This window comes from Clinocottus analis, unplaced genomic scaffold (assembly GCF_023055335.1).
Source record: "Clinocottus analis isolate CAN_PGR_092001 unplaced genomic scaffold, fCliAna1.0.p SCAF_1, whole genome shotgun sequence".
NCBI lineage: Eukaryota > Metazoa > Chordata > Actinopteri > Perciformes > Cottidae > Clinocottus > Clinocottus analis.
This window is the reverse complement of record NW_027175820.1, coordinates 20,090,560-20,113,641: the sequence shown is the minus strand read 5'-3', so window position 1 is coordinate 20,113,641 and position 23,082 is coordinate 20,090,560. Positions and strand designations below refer to the sequence as shown.

Sequence of the window (23,082 nt, the reverse complement as noted above, 5' to 3'; positions counted from 1 at the left end):
AGCTAAAATGGGTCAGTGCAGACAATGAAGGCTCTGTAATTAAAATGATGTGACGAGCTAGATGAGAGCTGCCATGTGAAGGGCCAAACAACCGTCTGTGTGTGTGCACTGAAAAGTGTTTTGGAATTAGAAATGCAATAATAATAAAAAAGTTACTTGAATCTTTGCTAAATAAATGCTCATAAACACACAATAAACTTCCCTTTTACATCTAGTGAAGCACTAGAGGAACAGCTCAGGGAGGCGGCGATGTTCCATGCATTCAAGAAAAAAAACAGCATCCCCCCCCCAAAGAGGAGCCATATAAAAATGTGCTTTAAAAAGTAGCCGTGAGGGCTTTTATTAACAGAGTGAATTCACGGTTAAAAGGTGCTCTGTAATATGAGTCGCTCTAAGAGTCAGACATGGCTACATGGCAGAGCAAACACTGGGCGCTCAGTGTTTTTATTTCTGCTTCTGCAACACCAGCACATTTCTTCAACAACTGTTTAACAGGAGAGAATTAAGAGCTTACATGGGCCCTGATCCTAACGTGAAAAGACTCCACTGTCTGCATGATCGCAGGCAGACAGAAAACCAAGCAACTTCGCAGTAAATGGGAATTTCTAGGGCTTTTTTTTTGTTGTTTAAATTACTGCACATTACTGCTTTTCTTTATATTCTAATTCAGATCAAACGTCAAGGATACACCTTGAATCAATGTGAAAGCTACAGTTCTTCATTTTCAGACAAAACCACTTCCGATCACATTCAAAGCCACACATATCAGCTTATTTTCTATTTTTTTGACTGTCGCAAGTGTCATTTTGATGCTGTTTTTTTTTTTCCCCTTCCACATTTTAAATCCCAGTGCAAGAATATTTGTATGAAAGGATGTCCAGTGGGAAATAAGGTGTTTTACAGCTATTATAGCAAACAAAATTATTTCAACCTCAGGGTGAACACAATATTGCACCAACATGACCCCATCTCATCCCCAATATGATGGAGTAACCGCACAGATGCTATCAGTAAACATGAACTGGACAACCAAGATCCACAGAATACACGGCTGAAGAGCCTCTGATAGCACAGCTGCCATCTCTGCATGCATACAAATGGAAAACAAACATGCACTAGCCCGTACTTCATCCAAACATTGCATACTGCCTTGTAAATGGCGATTAAATGATAAAGATGTGGAATGACACAGCATTTTAAATCGCAGAAAGAAAAAAAAAGGAACGAAAATGAGATAAATCTGTATTTTCAAGCCTTCTGACGGCTGTTCCTCGGGTTTTAAAGTACGATCACACGTACGGTCACAATATCAGTGCTGTCTGTCAGCAGGTAACTAAATTGGACACATTCTTCCTCCCCACTGAAAACCACCAAACTAATTCAATCAGGAGCCCGGGCTTTTCCAGAAACATATCAACTGCTGACAAGCGATTTTACAGTTCAGCTTGAGCTCAGTAATCATAGCCTAGCGTGTGTTCTCTGGAACATGACACTTGTGCTAATATGTTCTCCAGTGGTCTCCATAAAACACGGCAAAAACACCACAGTTAAAAACTCAACCTCCAATCCAGAGAAACCCGCGGTAATTTGCTGTGTATTATTTTATGCCATTTCCCTTAAAGCTTGGCCTGCCACCAGACCTCTCATTCAGTGACGGCGATCAGAGACTGAAAAAGAGCAGCACTGTTTCCTTTCCTGTAAACCTGGTCACGCCTCCGCTGTAGCCTTTGGAAAAGTTATCTTCTGACTCCCAAGGTCCTCCTCAACAAATACATGCTCATTTACAACCCGACTCAGCATAAACACTCTGCGGATGCCTCTCTGGCGATCACAAGACCGATTCGCGCCCAGCGGGCCGTCGTACATGCAGCGCCGAGCTGACACATAGAGATATATTCCCTCCTATGTGTGCAGCAGTCAATTTGTAAAGCGACTCCGCAACACAGCAGGTCCACGCAGTCGGCTCGCAACCTGTGTTCTGATCTGCGTCCCGAATCGATTGGTAATTCAGTTTAAAGCTAAAATCATTACTCTACCCTCCCACCCCCCCTCCCCTCCCCTCTCTGCCCAGCTCTGTCTTCCACCATTAGGACTGCTAGTCCTCAACTACATGAGGTAGAATTGAGGGGGAAGTTCAATGTAAGCATCTCACTCTTCGTCTGCCTCGCGGCGCGAGTACCACCACCGCAGTCGTGCTGAGGATGTGGCGTGAGAAAAAGTCTCGGTCTTATCTGGGATCTAAATCAAGCCGATGACAGTTTTGTTCAGGCTGCGTGCCGATTATCTCCTCTCGCTCACACCACGATGGCCACTGTGTTCTGAACTCGTGTAATCATTCTGGACAGAGTTTGTCACCACGAACCCGAAAGCAGATCTTTTGTTATTCAAATTACTCTACATGGTGCAGTCACCGGGCATGAAACAGAGTTTGCATATCCAACCAAAATGACAAGCTTAACTATCAAAATAAAAGCAAAATCTTAAAGCGATTTCACAGCTCGGCAAATATGCATGATGTTGTTTCAAGCTACCCAGTCATTATGGCAGTGTTGAAAGACAGGGAAAGGCAAACTATAGCTTGTGCGTTCAGCATATTCCTCCGCCAAATTTATATTCAGCACAGGCCGCTTTGTACAAGTGTGATAGTGTGACAGACCAGGGTGAAACAGCAGATCATTCCTTTTCTTTTTTAAGTAGTTCAGGACGAGATTATTTGAGTTTGCTGCATCAGAACACACATCAGTTTAGGCAGAAAAGCTGTGAGTCACGAGAAAGTCAACTCCCGACACATTGCATCGTTGGAATCCAGAAACAAGTTAAAGATGCTGTCAGTGTTTAAGCAGCAATGCTGTGCCGCTCGGTTATTGTATTGAATGAAAGAGAACCCAAAGCCAAAGTCATTTTGGGATTTTTAGCTATATGTGGGAATTTAATAATGGGTTTCCCAATTTAGAAGCACAATTGCAGCCACGCTAGCGGCTCTCCAGCTGTACTTGCTAAATGCTAACATCAGCATGCTATCAGACTCACCATCCACAGGTTGAGGTTTCGCAGGTACGTTTCATGGCAATCCATCCAATAGTTACTGGAAATAGAGTTATTTCCATCTGGAGGTGGACCAACCGATAGACGACTGTAACTCCCCTCATTTCTATTCATCATTTTGTTTTACTAATGCTAACATTATAGCTTTTCTGTCACCCACTTTTATGTATAAATGTTGATTTTAAGAGAAAACAATGAAACACAGTCAGACAATACTTTTGTAGCATAGCCACATCCAACACAATGTTACACAATGGAACTAAAACACACTGAGGTTCACCATAGCTATGTTTTCTCTCAGGCCTCCGACAAGCAAATGCTGCCAAAACAAAGATGGTCTCATCATTTGTCATAATGGATCCATAGCCAGAGCCCAGAAGTCTCAATTTTATGCAGGTCAACATCCAACATCCCGTTTCTTTTTCCCTTGCTGTTCAGTCTGCTCTGTACTCTCAAGAGCAAATCCTAAAAGAAAGCGCAAGCTAAATGGGGTTCCATCTTTGATCTGGCGGGGTGCAAAGCCATTGGCCCACAGCCACAAAGGAGCTTAGGCAATGGAGAGGGCCTCAGAAACATGGTGTAGCTTTCTCACAATGGCTGCTGTTGCATGGACACACAGCTCTTGAGGAGGCAACATGAGAAAGACTTGGCTTGGTGATGTTGTCTTGCTTTTACAGCTAAGCCATGTCTCAAGGCTGTTTACTCTCAGCAGCTTTGAAGCAACTCCAACTCAAGATGCTATCAGAGGTGTGGATTTTAACCAAGCTTACGCTACTCTACTTGTCATTCTTTCCTGCAGAGCAAGAGGCTGCTATGGGGTTAAGGAGGCTGATATCTAAAAAATGACATGGTTAACTGTCATACAGGAGGAAAACATCTTTCAGCCACAGGGAATGGGCTTGTTCTTCGTGGCACTAATGGTGATGGTTGTGCTCCTCTTGGTTCGTCAGACGGCTATGAGCTCTGGTACTTGGATTCACATAAAGCTCAATTGAAACCTGCTGGGAGTCGAGCCCACTCATATTGCTCCAGCAGCACGTATGCATTTTTCTATTCCCTGTACCGCCGTTACCGGCTAAGACAGTCATTATAACCGGCTTTGGGACTGTGCACAATCAAGAGCTTTTAGTGACGGACTCAACATAATCCTCCGTTTCTTATCTGGTGTAGGCAGAAGAGAGAAATATTTGGGTCAAAATGGGTAAGATAACATGTATTTAATTCAAGAAAACAACAACATCAAGATATTCAAATCAGTAAAGGCCTTAATGCAAAGTGAAGCGTCACCTCGACCTAGTTTCCAGCTTGATTTTGTTTCACTCGTTTTCAAGTTCAGTGATATCAAGTCAAATCCTTTAAAACCGTCATGAAAATACCGTAAAAAAAAAAAACGTATGTGGCTGAAGTATTTTTGTCCCTTTCGGTTACTTGCGGGTCAGAATTTCTTGCGTCCACTCACCCTCCCGTGTGTACAATCACAATACCTTCCAAGTTGGTGTGTTACCTGTGACTTTTCTGTTATTCTTACAATAAGCTCACAGTAAGCACAAACCGAACAGTTGTTCAATCTCTATAAATCTGAAAAACACAAACTGCTGAGCGGTGACTCATATATCAGTCTATTATATAGTACAGGGCTGACTGTATTAAACAAATGGCTAGGCCTGCAGCTGGAAAAGAGAGGCAATATAGAGAGAGCAGGGGTTATTGTCTAATTTAAATCTTGGCTGCTTTCCCAGAGCTGTACCACATTCCAATTTGTGGCTGTGTTGCTTGGCGCTACTGACAGAGGTCCGGCTGCAAATACTCTCGGGCTCCTCTCCAGAAATGTCTCGGAACTGACGATCAACAAGTTGGCATGGATTAGCGATTAATGACAGGAGGCATATTAGGTGAGATAATGAAGATCCGCACATAGAGATGCATTTCTACACGTGCCCGCCTCCCGCTTGCTCTGTAGTCTCAATAATGTATCTATGATCATTATGACCCGATGTGCTTCATACAGAGGCTCGTAAAGAAAGACGGTGCGATGCGCCTGTAATGTCTTTGAGATCCATTGTGAAAGAGCAGCTGGAAGAGACATCTGTGAACACGTAGTAGTTACAGAATGCTTGAGCGGGCTCTTAGAAGCAATTAGCTATTTCAAGCATTTTTCCTCGTCCTGGCATACTATTGTCCGTTCATCTGGTAGATTGACAGCACACCAGGACATCATTAGCAAACCTGACGGCTGTCGAGTCGCAGACATTGTTTTTCTTGTGACGGCAGCCATCAGGCTAAGTGCTTCACTAATGTTTTTAACAGTATTTAAACTAAAAATGTCAGGTTAACATTTCCTACTTCAAAAGCAGTGCGAGATTAAGATACTAGCTTTGAATAATTACAAACACTGAGCGTCCACTTTGATTCCATATCATTGCGCTGACATTTAAAGAGGTTCAGAACAAAGACACGCTATACACATCTTTTAGTCCTAATGCAACAAAAAAATATTGCTTTTCTTCCTGTGAAATGGCAGGATGGAGATCAAAGACACACAGAAACCAGGAGGTCTGCGGTGTACTGAAGCGGTGCTTTTTTAGAAGAACAAGGTAACTTAGCAAAGTGTTCACAAATAGAGAGGAAAAAAAAAAAAATAAAGCTCTATGCAAAAAAAAAAAAACCTTCTCAGTTGATGACCCTTGTCAGTGTGTGTTCAATCAAATGCAACCATTTTCTCCACACTGAATTTCCCTGCTGATGCTATCAGGCAAACTAGTGAAAATCCATTCGTCACACAAATATTAAACCTGCATTTACATCACACACACACACAAACAGGATGATAGTAAAGCACAAATAATGTACACAGAAGGGTCCGTCTTAATGTCTTGTCGAAGTGATTTAACATGTTGCGTCAACATTACTGCTCAATCTGACTCTTTTTACAACTGAAAAGAACAATGGGCGTTGTATTTGTACAACCCCCTTTTCCTCCTTTGACCACAGCTCCCTCCAAGTACTTTTATCCCATTGCTCCAATCCAGTCCGCTTTTGAAGAAAAAAAGAAATAAAAAAATGGGGGTCACTGACATTTTCTGTATTCGAGCCTTGACCTCTAATTTAGGACCATGCTGCGAGTATCTCCACTGAAATAGGAGAGCGGGGCACAGTCTGCGCTGCACTCACACCTTTCCGTGCACATGTTTTCCAATCACTCTTCATTTGTCTTCACTCGGCTCATGGTTGACCCATTTTTCCCAATTCTCATATATATATAAAATCTGCAGAAAGCATTGGAACGAGCTATTGTGGTTGAAAATCACCTGGTATCCTGTTGTTTTATAACAGCTAAATGTTCATAACGTCTGACTAACACAAGCAAACGTGTTTTACTCTGAAATGCATTTAAGAGATCCGTGATTGATCCAATTAATGTATGGAGTAGACAATAATCAATACACAAACAAAGCGTATAATGACAAAAGCTGTGATTTCGAACAGGGGTGCCATGTTGAGAATACTGACTGCGGCTTTAAAAATCGGAGAGAGATACTGAATTCCCACCGTCAACTTGTCATCAGCTAATTCACCTGCAGCCAGCGGGGCGAGATACACTGGACACATAGGGAGAGTTAATCTCTTCATTCATCTTTGCAAAAGAGATCGACCCAATTAGCTTGCCTCATTGACTGACAGCCCTTGTGTTTGCTATTCTCTCTCAACTATTCCCCCTCTCTCTCTCCTTCTTATATCAGGAGTTATGCAGTTTATGCTGGCTCCATCTGAAGGCCTTGGAAATTATTCGAGGGAACTGTATGACAGTGAAATAATCATGATTTCTTCATTCAGCTCTGGTGAGTCTGAAATATGCACCACTGCAATTTACTGTGACTGATCAGCCAATAGTACGGGGTTGCTTAGGGATAGCTCTCCAGAGTTCTGTAATTGAGAGGATTTGACTTGGGAGATTTTTTTTTTTTTTCCTGCTGATAACTACACACGTTCCTCTTTTTTTTTAATGTGCTTTTCTTTATTTAGCCGCTCCTAAAAGCCAATGGCCGTTCATATTTTGATTGCCGTCCTTTGAAAATGTGATTCCACGTCATGGTTCGTCTGAGGGTTTAGCAAAGTGTGTCTGGCTGCAGCCCAAAGAACAGTCCATGTCAGTTGACCTGCTCACTGCCGAATTGTCGGATATAGAAACTTGAAGATCAGGGGCGACAATGGCCCAGAGGACTGCCCCCGTGACCTCTGACATCCAACGATACACACAATATAAAGAATGTTAATGCGAATGTTTGTGTGCCAACACAATATTGTATTACTCATATATACATTTTATTAGCAACTCATTTAACAACTGATTTAGTGAATGATTAAGTTATCTTGCTGAATTTATAACTCTTTCCTTCTGCTAATTATAACATGTACATTATCTTGTACTTCGTCATTAGTCTTCACAACAGGTATCACTCGCCTTAAATGGCTGTCGAAAATGTATCTTGCTTTATAATTGATGCTTGACTTCCTTTCACAGGTCACGTCCAATACATATTAACAAGTGATGACCTGTGACAGTTTGACAAAAGTATGGTTATATTCTGTCGCTGGCACAGACGTACATGCAAGGCTTAAAAAAAGGGATAAAAAGGCATCAAATAATGAGCCGTTTCATTATAATCCTGTCTTGGTAATTATGAGATTAATATGTCAATGCTGATTTTGGCAGGTTCTGCCACTAGGAAAGGCTATATTTACCACAGTCTTTGTGCCACAATGCACTGAAAACAGCTTTCTTTCACATTAAATCACGTTATATATTGTAGAGAAAAAAAAATGGAGACGCTGTTATTCTATTCCAAAACACCCTACTAATGCTCTGGGGCATGATTTGCCATTGTTATTCAGTGCTCGCTCACCTACACTTAAAACATGATCCTTCTAGATTTTAATTAAGCACCAAGGTACCTCCCAAGGGGTTCTGGCATGGCAAAGGAAACTACTTTGATTCATGTACTACTTTGTTGTTCCTGCTTGAAGCGTGCCTGTTATGAGAGACTGTGGTGGTGATGAATGAGAGAACCGTGCAATTATTCTTATTTGGTAATTAGTTCCTGTAAAGAATGTATTCTTCTGACAATATCAATACCCAATAGTTCAGCGGAACATTAAGCTTTCTATGTACATGTCATCTCCTTACCTCAAAACAATCAAAAACATAAACCAACTGGCTACACTGGGAATCTCACTGTAAGCTGGGTAGTTGTTGAGACGTGTTCAAACTAAATTTGTTTAAAATTACCTGCTAAATCAACAAAAGCTGATCGGGATTTGCCTCAGTGTGTTGAGCATGCCAACTGGATAATGCTTCTCTTTCTGCGTCCCCCACACTGCAGCACATAGCACAGAACAGCACATGTACTGGCTGTTAAACCAGTAATCATCAGCAAACATTGTGGCAGCTTAAACCCTGAAACAGAAGTGTACATATTTGTCAATTATCAAAACGCGCAGATATCCGGGTATGCTACTAACACAGCTTCTTAACACTCTATTTAATTAAGTTCATTTGACTTTCCGGTTAGACATATAACTACATCAGACAAAACAATAAACCACACTAAAGACATAGTGGTTACAAGTATAATATCCCAAAAGTACTATAGCCTTTAGCCAAACCTAATATTGCAGTTTCTCTCCTTAGATAAGCGTTGCTTATTCAGTCATTGTATAGCGTGGACAGCAGACGGTTTTCAATATAAAACTTGACGTATTGGCAGGAATATGATCCAGACTGCCCAGGTGTACAGTATGCAGCTGTTTGTAATAAAATACCACATGCCCTGCAATATCATATGACAAATACTCATGAGCGATGTAATAGCGGTCAGACAACAATCTTTCTTTTAAGAAATCCGGTTGCAAAAGCGCTGTAGCTGTCCATTGTATAATAATTATTTCCCTTTCCATTTGTGCGTTTCCCTGGATGACTGTCAGCTGATTGTCTCTCATGTAAAACAGTATGTAAAACTTGCCAGGCCTGCTGCGGCACATAGCCACACTGACGAATCAAAGCAGTGGCGGCAGATGAAAGTGAAGACGGTCAGCCACCTCAGCAACACAAGAACGGTTAGAGAGACAGACCTTGTACAAGGTCTGCTCTCCGAGATGCGTATCAGAAGGTAATGGAGTCTCGAAACTACAGGGGAGCTGCAGGATCGCTACGATTAGCTTGTGGAACTGCTGAAGGTCACCACTGCTGAGCTGAGCAGCCACAAGCCCTCATAAAACCATGCAGCGTATCATTATTTTCAAAGTGTTTCATTATGGACGGTTAACCTTGGCTAACTCCGACCTCACACTTTAATCAGCTGCCTGTAATGCCTTTGAAGCAGCGTAATCATTCAGCTTCTTTTCTTGTTTGTCAGCGGGAGAGACACAAATGTTGTGGAGCTTATTTTTTTTAAAAAGGAGAGAAAAAATCCCTTTCCACCAGACTGTGCAGGTATTTGAAAAGTAACACCGTGAGTCAGAAGCACCAGACATGAAGAACTAGATCAGTTTCCTTGGAAGGAATGTCATTTGAAAGAAATATTAGTGGCAGTCCAGAGAGAGAAACCCTGCCAAGGCTGAGGCCTCACAGACCATGATCTTGTTTCTACTGCTGCCATCCCGCACTATGACCACATGCGAGAGTCCGCGAGCCAGCAGAAACACACACATCACAATAAACAAGGGCATGCTGTGAATGAGCCTCGACTTCAACTCCCGAAAATATCTGAAGTCGGCTCAAGAATTTCATGGACCCCATTCATGATCCCAGTCGAGGTTTCAGGGACCGGACCTTTATTATATGGCTGCGGCTTTTACCGAGGCCATGTCCATTGTTCCTTTGGATCAGGCAACTGACTTAAAACCAGACCGATTTGTGAATACTGCATGATTTTTATCCAACTGGAAATCTGACATTAAGAATCCTCAAAGCAGTGATACTTTAGTAACACGTTGAGAGCTTTTCTCATTCAAATGGTGATGATTGTTGGGCAATTATAGCCAACAGAAGGAAGTAAGCGTGATGTCATGAGTCGGCAGTCTTTTTTAAAGTGTTTTCTGCAGAACATCTTTCAGATGTCTTCTTTACAATATCAGATCCTGGCGACTGCAGCGTGTGGTAATGTTCAGGCAACCCAAAGCTCTTGTTTGAGGGTCAGGAAAATATTACGATCTTAGATCAATATTGCAAAATGTCTGTGTGAACTGCCGCATGCTTTAAGTAAAGTTTCCAGTTCGTTCAAAGATAAACGTTCATTATAGTGAAAAATGGTTCTATAAATAAGTGATAAGTTAGTGACTCGGCGTGAGTGAAACAATAACAGTAGATTAGAGGGCAGAAATACAAAGACAAACAGTAGCAGTTGTTGTAAATTGCTTGCAGAAGGGCCTTTTACATGAACATGTTGTCTACAATGGATACACAAGATATTTTTGACAAAGTATAGGGAAGACATGAAGGGAAACCATTTTCTCCTAAGAAACAGCTGTTTTATTCTCCTCCGGGGCTTCACGGTACAGCGAGACAATCTTCCGTCAGTGCATTGTACTGAGATCTTGATATCATCATGAGCATGAATTATGGCAAAGCACAAAAGTATACATGCCAGAGAGCATCAGTATAATGCATGTCCATAAAATATCCAATCAAACTGTGGCAGAGTGAGATGGCAGTTTTCCAATGTAAAAAGATTATTAAAGCTCATTTAAGGGGGTGCAGTGGGGGGTTTATAGGCTGCCGTATTATTGCTATGCTAGAGTAACTGCTGAGAGAGACAATAACAATATCCAACTGCCACAAACAGACTATGTTTGAGAAGGATGAGTGTGTAGCAGCATGAACAGAATCAAGCAAAATGGGAACAAAATGGTGCCTCTAAGCAACAAATTAGGGGCGGCTGTAGCTTAGGGGGATGAGTGGTCGTTATCATAAGGTAGCCGGTTCAATCCCCAGTGCCTCCATAGTTCACATGTCTCTGTCCCTCAGTGTCCCTGAGCAAGACCTCCTAACCCCTAGCTAGCTGCTCCCCAGGCGCCTTAAACAGGTTCAAATGCAGAGAAGAATTTCTCTGGATAACTTGGTTTACTTTCTTTAAATACATTATTTTAAAGCTATGTTTGTATGCGATGCTCACACGTTTTGTGACAAACAGGTCGTACTTTAAGTTGGTCTTCCTTGAACTTTGACCATTCAAATAAAACTTGTATTTGCCCTCATTATTCGAGCTCTTTGTTCATCGGGTCTGAGGGATATTTGCACACCTGCTACTATTGTTATGACGTGCAACCTGGTAACATGCTGCATTATGGGAATGTGTCACGTAGGAGGGGGCAGGTGAAGAAGGGTGGATTAATCACACTGCCTAACGTGTTATATACACACACCTGAAGCCCAAACACCTCTAATGAGACATATATTCACATTAAACCTGATACGCGAACATGTGCTGGAACAGTGACTAGTATTCCTACAAGTAGGCTGCTTTAGTCAGAATGGCCACACGTGAATTAGAAAAATAAATTATACACACAATAATGATTGCTTAGTTAACAGGACTAATTTCTACAGGAATAATTACTTTTTGAAAATGAGATATTTTTGCGCAATTGGTACCCGACTTTAAAGTAAATATGAGGTACAGCAAGAGGAAAGAAGTCTAATAAAGAAATGGCAAAGAATTCAATTCGTCCAGACCTGGAAATATTCCCCATAAGGAGGACATTCGTCAGTGGCCTATGCTCCTTGAAAAGAGCTTAGGAGAGGGGCTTAAGTCAAGCAAGTCAAGTTAAAAGGAAAACAGCTGAATGTTTTTGATACAGCCTGTGAGCCCATGAAGAGAGTTGGACATTAGATCTATGAAACATGGAATGGCTGCCTCTCTGGAAAGCTTTAAAAATGAATGTGTCTTAACAGCGAGGCTAACCACTAAAGGGACACAACACTTATTGAATCAGCCAACCAGAAAGTGATTGACTGGTCCTTTTCAAAACTGCTTAATTCACGGTAAAAGCCGTTTTCAGGGGCGCTGGGAGTTTTTCCCCTTCCTTTTAATAAGTCAGCAAGGTTGAGGCTGTAAAAAGATGTAGCGAGCCAAAACCAGATTAAAACGGTTCATCATGGTGGAAAAATATATCTTGTGGGGGCTCTGCTTTGATTCAAAGGAGCAGAGTATTCACACAAATAACAACTCCAACAGGAGGTTCGTTTTACCTCCGACCCTACAAGATGAACTAACCCAATCAGTTCATATACGATTTTTCATGTCAGTGACATATAAACAATTTAGCAAAATGTGAGTAACTTAAGTGCCTCTGGTACTCGAGTCAAGAAGTATCTCAGTCTTATCATAAGATCATCATCCAGTCCTAAAACTCACTCCCTCACTGACCTGTCTGTGTGGATCTATGACTTATGGGTGTTCTTAGAGTGGGCTTAGCTTTTGAAGCTTTGTGTATATCCTCAAAAAAAAAAGAAGAAAATACTGAAATTGAACACTGTGTGTTCCTTTATTCTGCTATATATGGTTTAGTCATGAAGATCAAAATACAGTAAACATTAGAGTTATGACTCATGTTTCATTCACAGCGTCTTGATGGTTGAAATAATGACATTTTAGAGAAAAGTAATAACAAGGCAAGGTGTAACAGATTGTATTGTACTGAATCTACATTCTCTCCTGTGAATGTGATGCTCAACATTGTCTTAAAGCTTTCAGATATAGAGCTTGTGTTTATTTACACTTCATTTAAAAATCACCCGACAGCACTTTAAGTACCACAGCTGGATAAAAAAAAATAAAAAAATCTTCTTTCATGACTTTGAACGTGGAAAATAAACATTTTTTTTTCCTCAGGCACTAACATGGTTTGATGGATGATGTAGTGTAGTGATGTTGTGTACATGATCAAAATCCAATAACAACTGTGCTTCTCTCGCGGGTTCATCCACTTTGAACCACTGACATAGATGTTTGCGAAACAGCCACGCAGCTACAAATAGTGGGGACTGTCAGTGTTAATCCTCAAGGAAAAACGCAGAAAAGGTAGACAGCTGGTTGGCCGACAATGTCGGCATGTATTCTTCACTGGTTTTACACTGGAGCTCCGACGTCTTTGTCCACAAGTCCTATCAGGTGGACATGTGATGCCCGCTGGGTTCACAACGCACCAGTTGAGAAACAATTCAAGAGCGTGAGGTCTGCCTAAATGAGCCACGCTGAGTAATGTAATGAAGTGGATTTATGAGCAGTGATGGCAGCATTACAGAAGGTCTTTACGAGTGCTGATCTGGGTAATGGTCTATGTCTGCCTTAGATTTCAAAGCCTTTTCTCATATCCACCCCATAAACAACGCAGACAACCTGGTATTGCGTTTCCCACAGGTTCAGACTGTTGCTTCAGCTCATCAGATTATACTTGTAAAACTAGTTGCAATGGGACTTTGGGTGTGTGTGCGTACACGTGCATGTGCCCCGATTGTCAACATTTCAACGTGATCAACGACATGAAGAGGGGCAGCCGTGATAATGACGTGCCACAGGAATCAGAAACCATCAGGCTCATGGATTAATACCAAGCTTACTTTAGCTGTATTTTGGAGTTGCTTCTTTAGAAACCATCACTGTGAAGTCCTTAACAGTCAGTTTGCATAAACTATGATGTGGTTCCCATCAATATGTCTCTATTGCTAGCACACCACTGTATGCTATCGTTCAGTGTCAAGACCTCCTGCTGGAAGTGGGGAGCTGGGCATTAACAAAATGTTAACATCTGCCCCGTGGAGACGTGCGTGTAGCGCAGTTAGTCAAACAGAGTAGTCACTCCTAGAGGCAGGAACTCCAAGTACAGTGTGTCTTCCAGCAGGCGGACTAAAAATAACACCGTCTAATCTCAGTGGGAAAATTGGGTGTTTAATAAATCTGTTCGACTACATCTCCTGACATGCTGCAATTAAAAAGACTCCGCAAAACACATCAGCTATTCACGTCTTGGACATTTAAACATTTAGCATGCACCTTGAAGTCATATCCATCAACTGCTGAGTTTGACAAAAGCAGAAAGCCTCTGAGCTTACACCCCAGCCCCCAGTACAGACAGACACACACACACACACACACATTTAAAGCTGTGTTTGGATATGTTTAGAATGTGTGTGATGAAATGGCACCAGCTGTGTACACTGGAGAGATGCCCCCCCCCTCCCCACCCCTTCACAGGAGAGCAGAGCGTTAACCCCTTCCCTCCCGATGAGTCCGAAAGGACAGCAAAGACAAAAGAGGCCTGGCCCACGATGGTTTGGAGACAACAAAATGTTCCCGCCTGGTTGGTTGCTGCTGCAGGAGTACAGTTCTTCACTAAAGTTCCTTAAATCTTAAGTGTTTTTTAGTTTCCGTGTATACACGGGTCAGAAGGAGCAGGCTTCTGTAAACTTCACCACATTTTACAGGCTTAACTAAATCCTCTGATAATTGCAGCTGCACTCGTACAGCATCAGGTCAAGTCTTACAGTCTGAACAACTTCCTAGTTATTGATTAATAATCACAGGTGAGTAGTTGATAAAATACAAAATAAATGGTAAATACGTTCTCATGAGGGCTTTTTCCATGTTAAGTTTAAAAAAAGTGGGGGGAAAATCTGAAAATTCTGAAATACTTAGTTGATTTGATGACAACCAGAGTTACGGTGTTAACAGCACCAAACACACTTTGAGCAGCGACTTTCTAAGAAACACAGCAGAGAAACAACTGGTGTTTTTGTTTACGACGCAAGCAACCAAACTATTAAATGTTGATTTAATAAAGAAGTCAGTCAATAATAATTACAACCGCAATCTGATTTCATGCTGAACCTGGCACTTGGAGTCTTCCCCGACATCAATGCTCAGCAAAGTTGCTTTCCCAGCTGGTGGCGTGCAGCCTGTTGCCTGCAGCTCGCAGGATGAGAAGAAAATGCTGAAAATAACCTTTTTTTTGTGTGCAGTGTTATTACTAACTTTGATTTAACACTTCAAAAAAGTTGACATTTGATGCCATTTCTGATAACACGGGGAATACTCAAGTTGTAGATTGCGATTACACAATAATTACCTGACGTGCACGTCAACTCACTCTGAGAGAAGAGTGAGCAGGAAGCACAGCTGGTCCCATGTAGTTATATTGATTTTTGAATCCACTACCAATACAAGCTACAGTAACGCGAGTGGCCAAACTATTGTGGTTTGATTTCATTAAAACAGTGATTGTGACGTTGACACCAAAGATGCTGAGTATTGATTAGATCTGATGATAACATGCCTGTTGAAATGTTTCCCAAGCACAAACGCTGCATGTCCACTTACACAACATCAACACTCGTATCGGATGACTTTAGTTCAGCTCGAACCTTTTTATCTACAATGTGCTATGAAACTATGTGCTTGTGCCATTAAAATACTCTGATGTATGGTCAATTCCCAAAGAATTAGGATGTCTCAGTGGTGCTGGTATTAGTTTTGCAAATAAACCTCAAGTGCAGGTGAAGAGTTTGTATTACCATCTGTTGTTAATTTCAGTCTCTGCGCCTGGAGGCAATGAAAGCCCACACTAAATGGTTACTGTATCTGAAACATTATTAAACCTTGAAAGAAAAGAAATAGACCAGATGGCCATAAATATGGGAATAACACTGAGTCCATTTCAAGAAACCATTAAAGTCAAATACATATGACTTTTTGCAAATATCAAAACCAGTCAAATCCAAGCAGCTCCTTGTCTTTTGGTCAACGCTGTGCATGACCAAGGAGCTTGCCCAGAGAAAACCACATCGCTTAAACTGTCTCGCGTCACTGGCATTTACCAAAATAAGAAATTGGATAAATGAGGATTAGATGCCAATACTCATTGAAAGTTGTCTAAACTTTTAAGAAAAAGGCAGCTCAGATCAATTTTAATGACAACAACTAGGTGTTCTTAACACAAGAGCCACAGAGCCAGAGAAACAGAGTCATTATCACAGATAAATTGAAAACAACGCACCATGAAGCAGCAACCAATCAGTAAAACTACGGTCCTTGGCAGGTGTGCCCTTGAGCATAGCTGATAAGTGTTCACCCTTAAGTAAAGGTAGCGTAAGAGGAGCGGACCCTGCTTTGACCGCCCGGTCTCCAACCTGAATGCCCTGCATTTAATGATAAAAAAACTCACAGAAATAAGCCTTTATGTTGGCTGTAAGGAGGTTTTGATACAAGGAACGGTGTTTATTTCTAGCTGATTACAGCAAGTGATCTTTCCTGAATTTATGCTACCAGTATTATTCAGCCGTGTGAAGTTGTGGCATGTTGCTCTTCAGCACCACTGTTTCTTCCTTCATCTCGGTGCCAAAAGAAACGGCAGCTTCATTAGTCATGACTGCAGCACCTAATTAAGTTTGTGCCACTCGTTTGGATTTTTCTGTAAATCTAAAAGATTCTCTGATGTTTCAAAGTGCCTCTGGGCTCGTCTGTCTCTGTTGTCATTAAAATTGAACATTTCCAGTGCCAGCGGTTTTTGAGAGTATTGCCTCTTTTTAAAATCAAAAAAACTGTGAATGTCGTGAAAGTTATGATGTTTGCAAAAAGGTGCTGTGACAGCCTATAAATAGATTAAAGAAGTAATGCCTCAGTTCGGTAGGACTTGTAAGCATGCCACATGTCTTGGATGACTAACTGCTATGCATTGTGCTGCCTTTCAGCGAGCTGATTCAAATAAATTGAAGGCTGATTTGAAACATGCATGCAAGAGAAGCTATTTGTTCACCATGGAAAGGCATTGTAGTTAGCATGAAATGCATGCTTTGTACTCTCCCTCTCTCTCTCTCTCTCTCTCTCCCCAACATAAATGGGTGGAGATACTGGATAAGCACCTTCTCACCACCCTCCCTCTCTCTCCCTCCCTCCCGGCCTCCTTTTGCATTGTGGCCAATTACTGTTACAGATGGAAAATCTCACTTGACCTGGGGAATTTATGAGCAGGAATAAAATTGCACTTCGACTTTTACACCAATTCAAAGCGATGTAGTTAAAATTTCTCAAGGCTGATGAAGACATGATGAAATTGGGCACATATGACAACTTGGCCACATGACAAAGAGCTGACGAAACAGTGAGACAAACCTGGTAACTGTTTAGAGCGGCATCAGATTGCGAGGGCAAACAGCACTATAGGGCTTGAATGCATTTGAGAGGGGGGTTGGTGTGCGTGTGTGTGTGTGCGTGTGTGTGTGCGAGGACGGGTGGGGGATGCATGCCGGGGCGACCATTGTTTAAACTTTGTAAAACGCTGCACTTGTGTCATTCGTCTGTCAAAGTGATGTCCCCTCTTGCTGGGGGACAAGGGGAGGGAGGTGGGGGGGGTTGCAGGCTCCATGGGGATAACGAATAGTTCAAGTGTTACGTCGCTGAGGAAATATCACAAAGTATCATCAGTGTTTTACTTGACCTCTGCCTCACGTAGTTAGGGAGTTAATAAACATGTCATACCTCGGCAATGTGAGGAAACAAGGCTGCTTGGGCCCGACACAGATGGAGGGAAGTGAATAAACCAACTTGTAAACAATGCAGGCTGTCGAAGCTGGGAGCGAGTAGATTAAACGGCGCTGTACATCATGTGGCTGCCTCTATTAGGATGACAGTCTGAGGGGGTTTACTGACGCCACGTTGGAGATAAGTGCTCAACACAACACAATGCATGCCTTCACACTGAACAGATCAGAAGTGTGCCGTCTATTTTCTTTATGTACGTTAGTGAGTCCATGAGTCTATGCAGCTTGTGAAGTTCAGTTTCAGCACAATCTCCAACAGCAACCTGGAGGTGCTGAAGCTAGTTCAAAACTCAAAATAAAAAACTTCTGAGTGGCCATGTAGAACAAGGAGTAACTCGACATGCCCAAACGGTATACAAGGTATACCTGCAGCATGTTGAGGTTCTTGTGACAGGAGTCCAGGGGAGCAGTGTCATATTGACACTCGATGCACACTGTGTCTCACTTTCACCACGTTGTAATGAACGCGTGGTCACACTATGGCATGTAGATCTCTGATGTCTGGGAACATGGACAACTGTGTACAGCCAACAGCGCTCATGACGGTGGATCCCATCACTCTGGTGAGAGTTTAGCGGTGCAGCGTGGCAGGTCCGAGGCTGCACTAAAGTAACGCGGAGCCGCTGCACTTGTCGCGTGCTCTCATTTCCATGACTGATTCACGACAGCAAAGTTTGTGGCAAGAGATGGAGGGGAGGTGTGTGCAGGAGGGGGGGGGGGGGGGGGTATTAATTAAGCAACTCCACAGACAAGAAAAACAGTAGTGATTAGTGGCTAATTATTAGTGAGATAAAGGGGCGGGGGGAGGGGGGGGGCACACACACAAGCGGAAGCAAATAAGAAAATTAAAATGTGATTACTTTTGATTCAAGTTAATTATGGATGGATTTCGGCAGCCCCGGTTTACGGCGCACCGGCGCGGTCACAACTCGAGCCAGACGTTGTTCCTCACCTTGTTGAAGTTGTAGTAGCCCAAACAGTGGGCAAAATCCAGGTTCGCCGGTTCTCCTGGAATAGAATTCCCACCAGCGGTCGGATAAAATCGTACATCCATGGTGTGTGTTTATGTGTGCGTGTGTGTGTGCGTGCGTGTGTGTGTATGTGTGTGTGTGTGGAAGGGAGCCGCGCAGCTGTAGCCTGCTCTGCACGGAGATCAATTTGTTTCTGCAGTTTACAATCCCAGCGCGTGCACACGGAGAGAGACGGAGAAAGTGACCCAAGCTTTGTTGGAGGGGGGGGAGGGAGTGGGGGGGTGAATAAGACACTGTGGTCGAGGGGTAGGGGAGGGAAAGGGGGTGAGGGGGGGGGGGAGAGTTTCGATATCCTTCTTCTACACCTGGTTCGGCCGCTTCATCGCCGAGGAAGCCCGCGTGAAGGCTGGACGGAGCCGAATACGCTGTCCGTCAAGCAGCAGCTCGTCGAAGCGGTGTGCCCATGCATTTACACACAGCTGCTGCTGTATACAAAGAAGCCACGAGACCGGCGACTGAGCGTGGGTCCACCTCCTTTTCCTCCCCCTTCAGACGCAGGAAGAGGGAAAAAACGAAGAAAAAAAGAGAAAAAACTGCAACAAAGTGGTAATAATAACCACGAAGTAAGTCCGCACGTCAAAGCAGCACCGTGCTCGGAAAGCTGTCCCTGTCCTCCGCGGTGTCTCTCAGAAGTTTATTTTCTCCAACTTAGGAAAGTCATTGGTGAAGCAGTTTGAGTAGGAAGTCGCGAGCTGGCTGCGCGAGCCCCTCTGCTAAATGCAGCAATTTTGTAAAACAAGCCAAACAACACTCCACAGATGGTGCAATTAGTGGATATGATGTAGTACAGTGTGTGTGTCTGTGTGTGTGTGTGCGTGTGTGTGTGTGTATTCGGGTTCAGCCCTCGGCTCTGCCTGTGGTTGTGATGAACAAGGCAAAATGTGTGAACACGCCGGCCACGCCCCAAACACACTTAGCCACGCCCATTGGAAACACTGCATTTAAGTCCATGTGACATGTTGGCTTATGATAAGCACAACTACACGAGTGTTTTATTTATGCATAGGCATGTGCATTTTATTATTTTCACCCATGTTTAGCCTACAAGGATTCTACTCCAGTCTGTGGGGGATGACGGCATGCTTGTAATGAAAAAGTACAAATGCTGATGCTAAGAGTATTTAATGATCCAAGACAGTTGTGTTTCTGGAAATTCACTTGTATGCTGATTGAATTTTGAATTCACTTCTGGCTTCATTCATATTTGACCATCAGAATGTTTTTTTTCATTTTCTTGCAGTCCGTGTTCATGCACCTCAAACATTCAATATTAATGTGCACGTGCACAACTACATGCTATTATAACTAGCTAGCGAAATAAAGCCTGGTGTGTCTGTGACAGCTTCACACAGACTTGTACTCTCTCTTGTGTTCTTGTGGTGTCTCTCTCTCTGTTACCGTCTTGTTCCCGTTTGTTCATGAATCTGAGTCATAAAGCCCCAGGAAAAATTGGAACATTTTCAACTTGTGCAGGCGCGTCTTCCCCTTAAGGCAAACGCAAACTTGCAACTGTTCATGTGTACTCACATCTTTCTCTTGATTTTTGCGCCACCACTAAGATGTACTTCATGTTCTGCCTGAATACATCTCTAGTTTTAAACCACCATAGCGCCATAGATGAAGTTCTCAAAGTCGAGACATCTGTACGTCTTTCCAAAGCACGTCCCTGTATTTCTTTATATCTAGGTCTACCGAGTGTACATTAATACATATACATACTCTGGATAAAAGCAATTTCGTGGTAACTGATAGAAAAATGTACTTCACACCTGGTGGTAAAATCATTCATCAGGACATTTATTTGTTGCAAAGAAGAAGCAGAGTCAGTAGTACAGAAGATAGACAAATTGAAAAGAATTGTTTCTTAAATACCTTAGGATAACCCCGACCCTACCGCCATGACGTCTTTAGATTGACTTGCATCGCCATGGTCACATAATAACAAAGAACTGCATGTCCTTTCAGACAGAGACATACAGACTCCCCAGTCTCATGACTATCAGGAGACACGCCAAGTTTGTGTGTAAGTTTAAACAAGGGAGGTTTCAATGAGAAGTCACAGGCCTTACAATAGTACATATGATTAATAAACATACTATATGATTCTGAATATAACAGTGAAACAGTAACTGATTGAGAGTAAATATGTTAGTAGTACAGTAGTACAATATGTTTTAGGATACAGTATACTTGCACTACTCTTTATATACATATATATATATATATATTCATTTGCACTCTTTATATATATATATATATATATATATATATATACATATATATATATATATATATATATATATATATATATATATATATATATATATATATATATATATATCTGCCCTGGCTTCAGCCAGTTTCAAACTACATATACAATAATGGTCATATGCAATGTTAATACCAAAAGGGTGCTTAGTAATTATGAAAAAATGAGGAGAGAAAAAAATACGAGAAAGTACCAGGTCTGCCCTGGTACTTTCTTGTAAGGTGGTGATCGGAGGTCTCTAAGAGAAAAACACTAAACACTTGTTATACTAAACTATACTAAGCGTTTGGCCTTATTTTTATTTAATGATATGAATAGACATGTGTTTTAAACAAGTCCCCATACCAAAATGTGAGTCATGACATTTCAAAAACCACTGAGTGTTTTCTTATTCAACAGCAGTATGTCTCACAAATGATTAAGTTCAAACAGACTTAAGTACGAGATCATATGGGCACCTTGTGGTGCCAAAATAAAGTTTACATTATCCACTGTTCATTTGGACGGCTTTTAAAGAGACATCATGCATTGTATTGGAGCTGGTCAAACCACGCTGCCATCTCCAGTGACAGCGCTAGTCTATATGTGATTGGAGGGTGTCAGCTTTCTAATTTAAACTACTAACATGAATTAAATGTCAACAACTGATCACAATTACAGCCGATATAACATCAGAGGGGAAACGAAGGAAAAAAAGTTAGCGCTTTGATGAACATGATTTTAATCTCCTGCGTTTGTTTGTACTCAGACTTGACCTTTGACGCTTAGAAATGAATATATAACTTTAGTATTGCAGTTGATCTCTAGAGTGATGATTCGAGCAAGCAAATTTTATCCCTGCCCCGATATAGAGTTCTTCAGGGATGACGTAAATTTGAGGATTAACCCAATTTTGGATAGTTGCAGAATATAAGGTCGGTGGCAAACACAAGTTTATGATAATTCTTCTTATCTTTTAATATCCACCATTAACCAACCCCAGTCATAGGGTTTTTGAAGCGGAAATACAGTAGCCGGAAGTAAAAATGTTTGGCTATAAAGAAACTACAGCGCGGTCTCATGAGCGCGAGAGTACACCACGAGCTCTAAAGGCGAACTCGTCAGCAATGAAGTTTGGTCGTCTCATTAAGTCTCTTGTTAGCAACCGCCCTTTTCAAGACACGGAAAAGCTTCTACATTCGTGAGACGTATTATTTATTGAGCGTCAAAAAAAATAGCAACGTTCTGTAAACCACAGACCTTATTTTAAGCATCTAACAAAAACCCAATAAAAAAACGATTGACTTCGAGTTGATGGAACTGAATGTGTAACATGCTGAACTTTATCTGGGTTTTCGGACTCATTCCTGCAGCACTCCATTGCAAATCCTATAGTATCCAACCCTAATTTTGTCTGTGGAAATACCGCATAAAACGTATGTGTCCCTGGCCACCTGACGCAACCATATACCCTTCAACACTCTGCTGTTTTACTGCAATGCTTACAGAGTGTGTACAGTATGCACAATTCCCCCAATAAACTTCTGTTTTTTTTTTCCTCTGGTTTTTTTCCCTCAGTTTCGGAGTCAGGAACGAGACAAGATTGTGCCAGTGTTAGTCTTTTAGGCAACTGCTGGAAACTGTTATTTCCAAACAAGCAGATCAGAGATAATACTTTTTAGTAGAAGTACCACAGCACTGGGTGAAAATAGCAGCAGGCATCCATAGAAGTCCAGTGTAAGACTGTCTGATCCGATTTAAAGGGAGCCGTACCGTCTGTGTGGAATACAATAGTTTGTTTGAAACTGTTGAAAGGTTTTTGTAAAAAAATAAAGTCAAAAAGGGATAGAAAACAAATACAGTAAAAACCACAAAATGCAGTAAAAATATTGACAGTGTTGGAGGAAATATGTTACTCGTTGTTGGAGAGTTTTCAGGAACAAAACCATTAAATAGGAAGTTGCTTTTATTGGAAATTGTACTGCAGGGGCATTCAATTAAAATTCAACAATGTCCAGTTACACAGAATATCCTCATTCAAAGGTCCGTAACATCACAATGATGTTTAATTTGCGCTGTGATTTAGTCCCTTTAGTTGGAGTAGCTTAACGGCTCTACGCCTGTTTGTAGTCAACAACTGATACGTTTAGAAAGTTCAATTAAAC

At 41.9% G+C, this 23,082-nt stretch overlaps 1 protein-coding gene across 1 annotated transcript in view; it reads right to left on the bottom strand.

Annotated features, from left to right (window-relative positions):
- The window catches only part of tox3 (TOX high mobility group box family member 3), a 39,482-nt gene extending 19,983 nt beyond the window's left edge, over positions 1–19,499 (bottom strand). The window contains exon 1 of the mRNA XM_068567049.1: positions 18,591–19,499. Coding sequence (XP_068423150.1) covers positions 18,591–18,692 — 102 coding nt within the window. The 5' untranslated portion in view covers positions 18,693–19,499. The remainder of the gene's footprint in view (positions 1–18,590) is intronic.
- Positions 19,500–23,082: the final 3,583 nt, after the last annotated feature.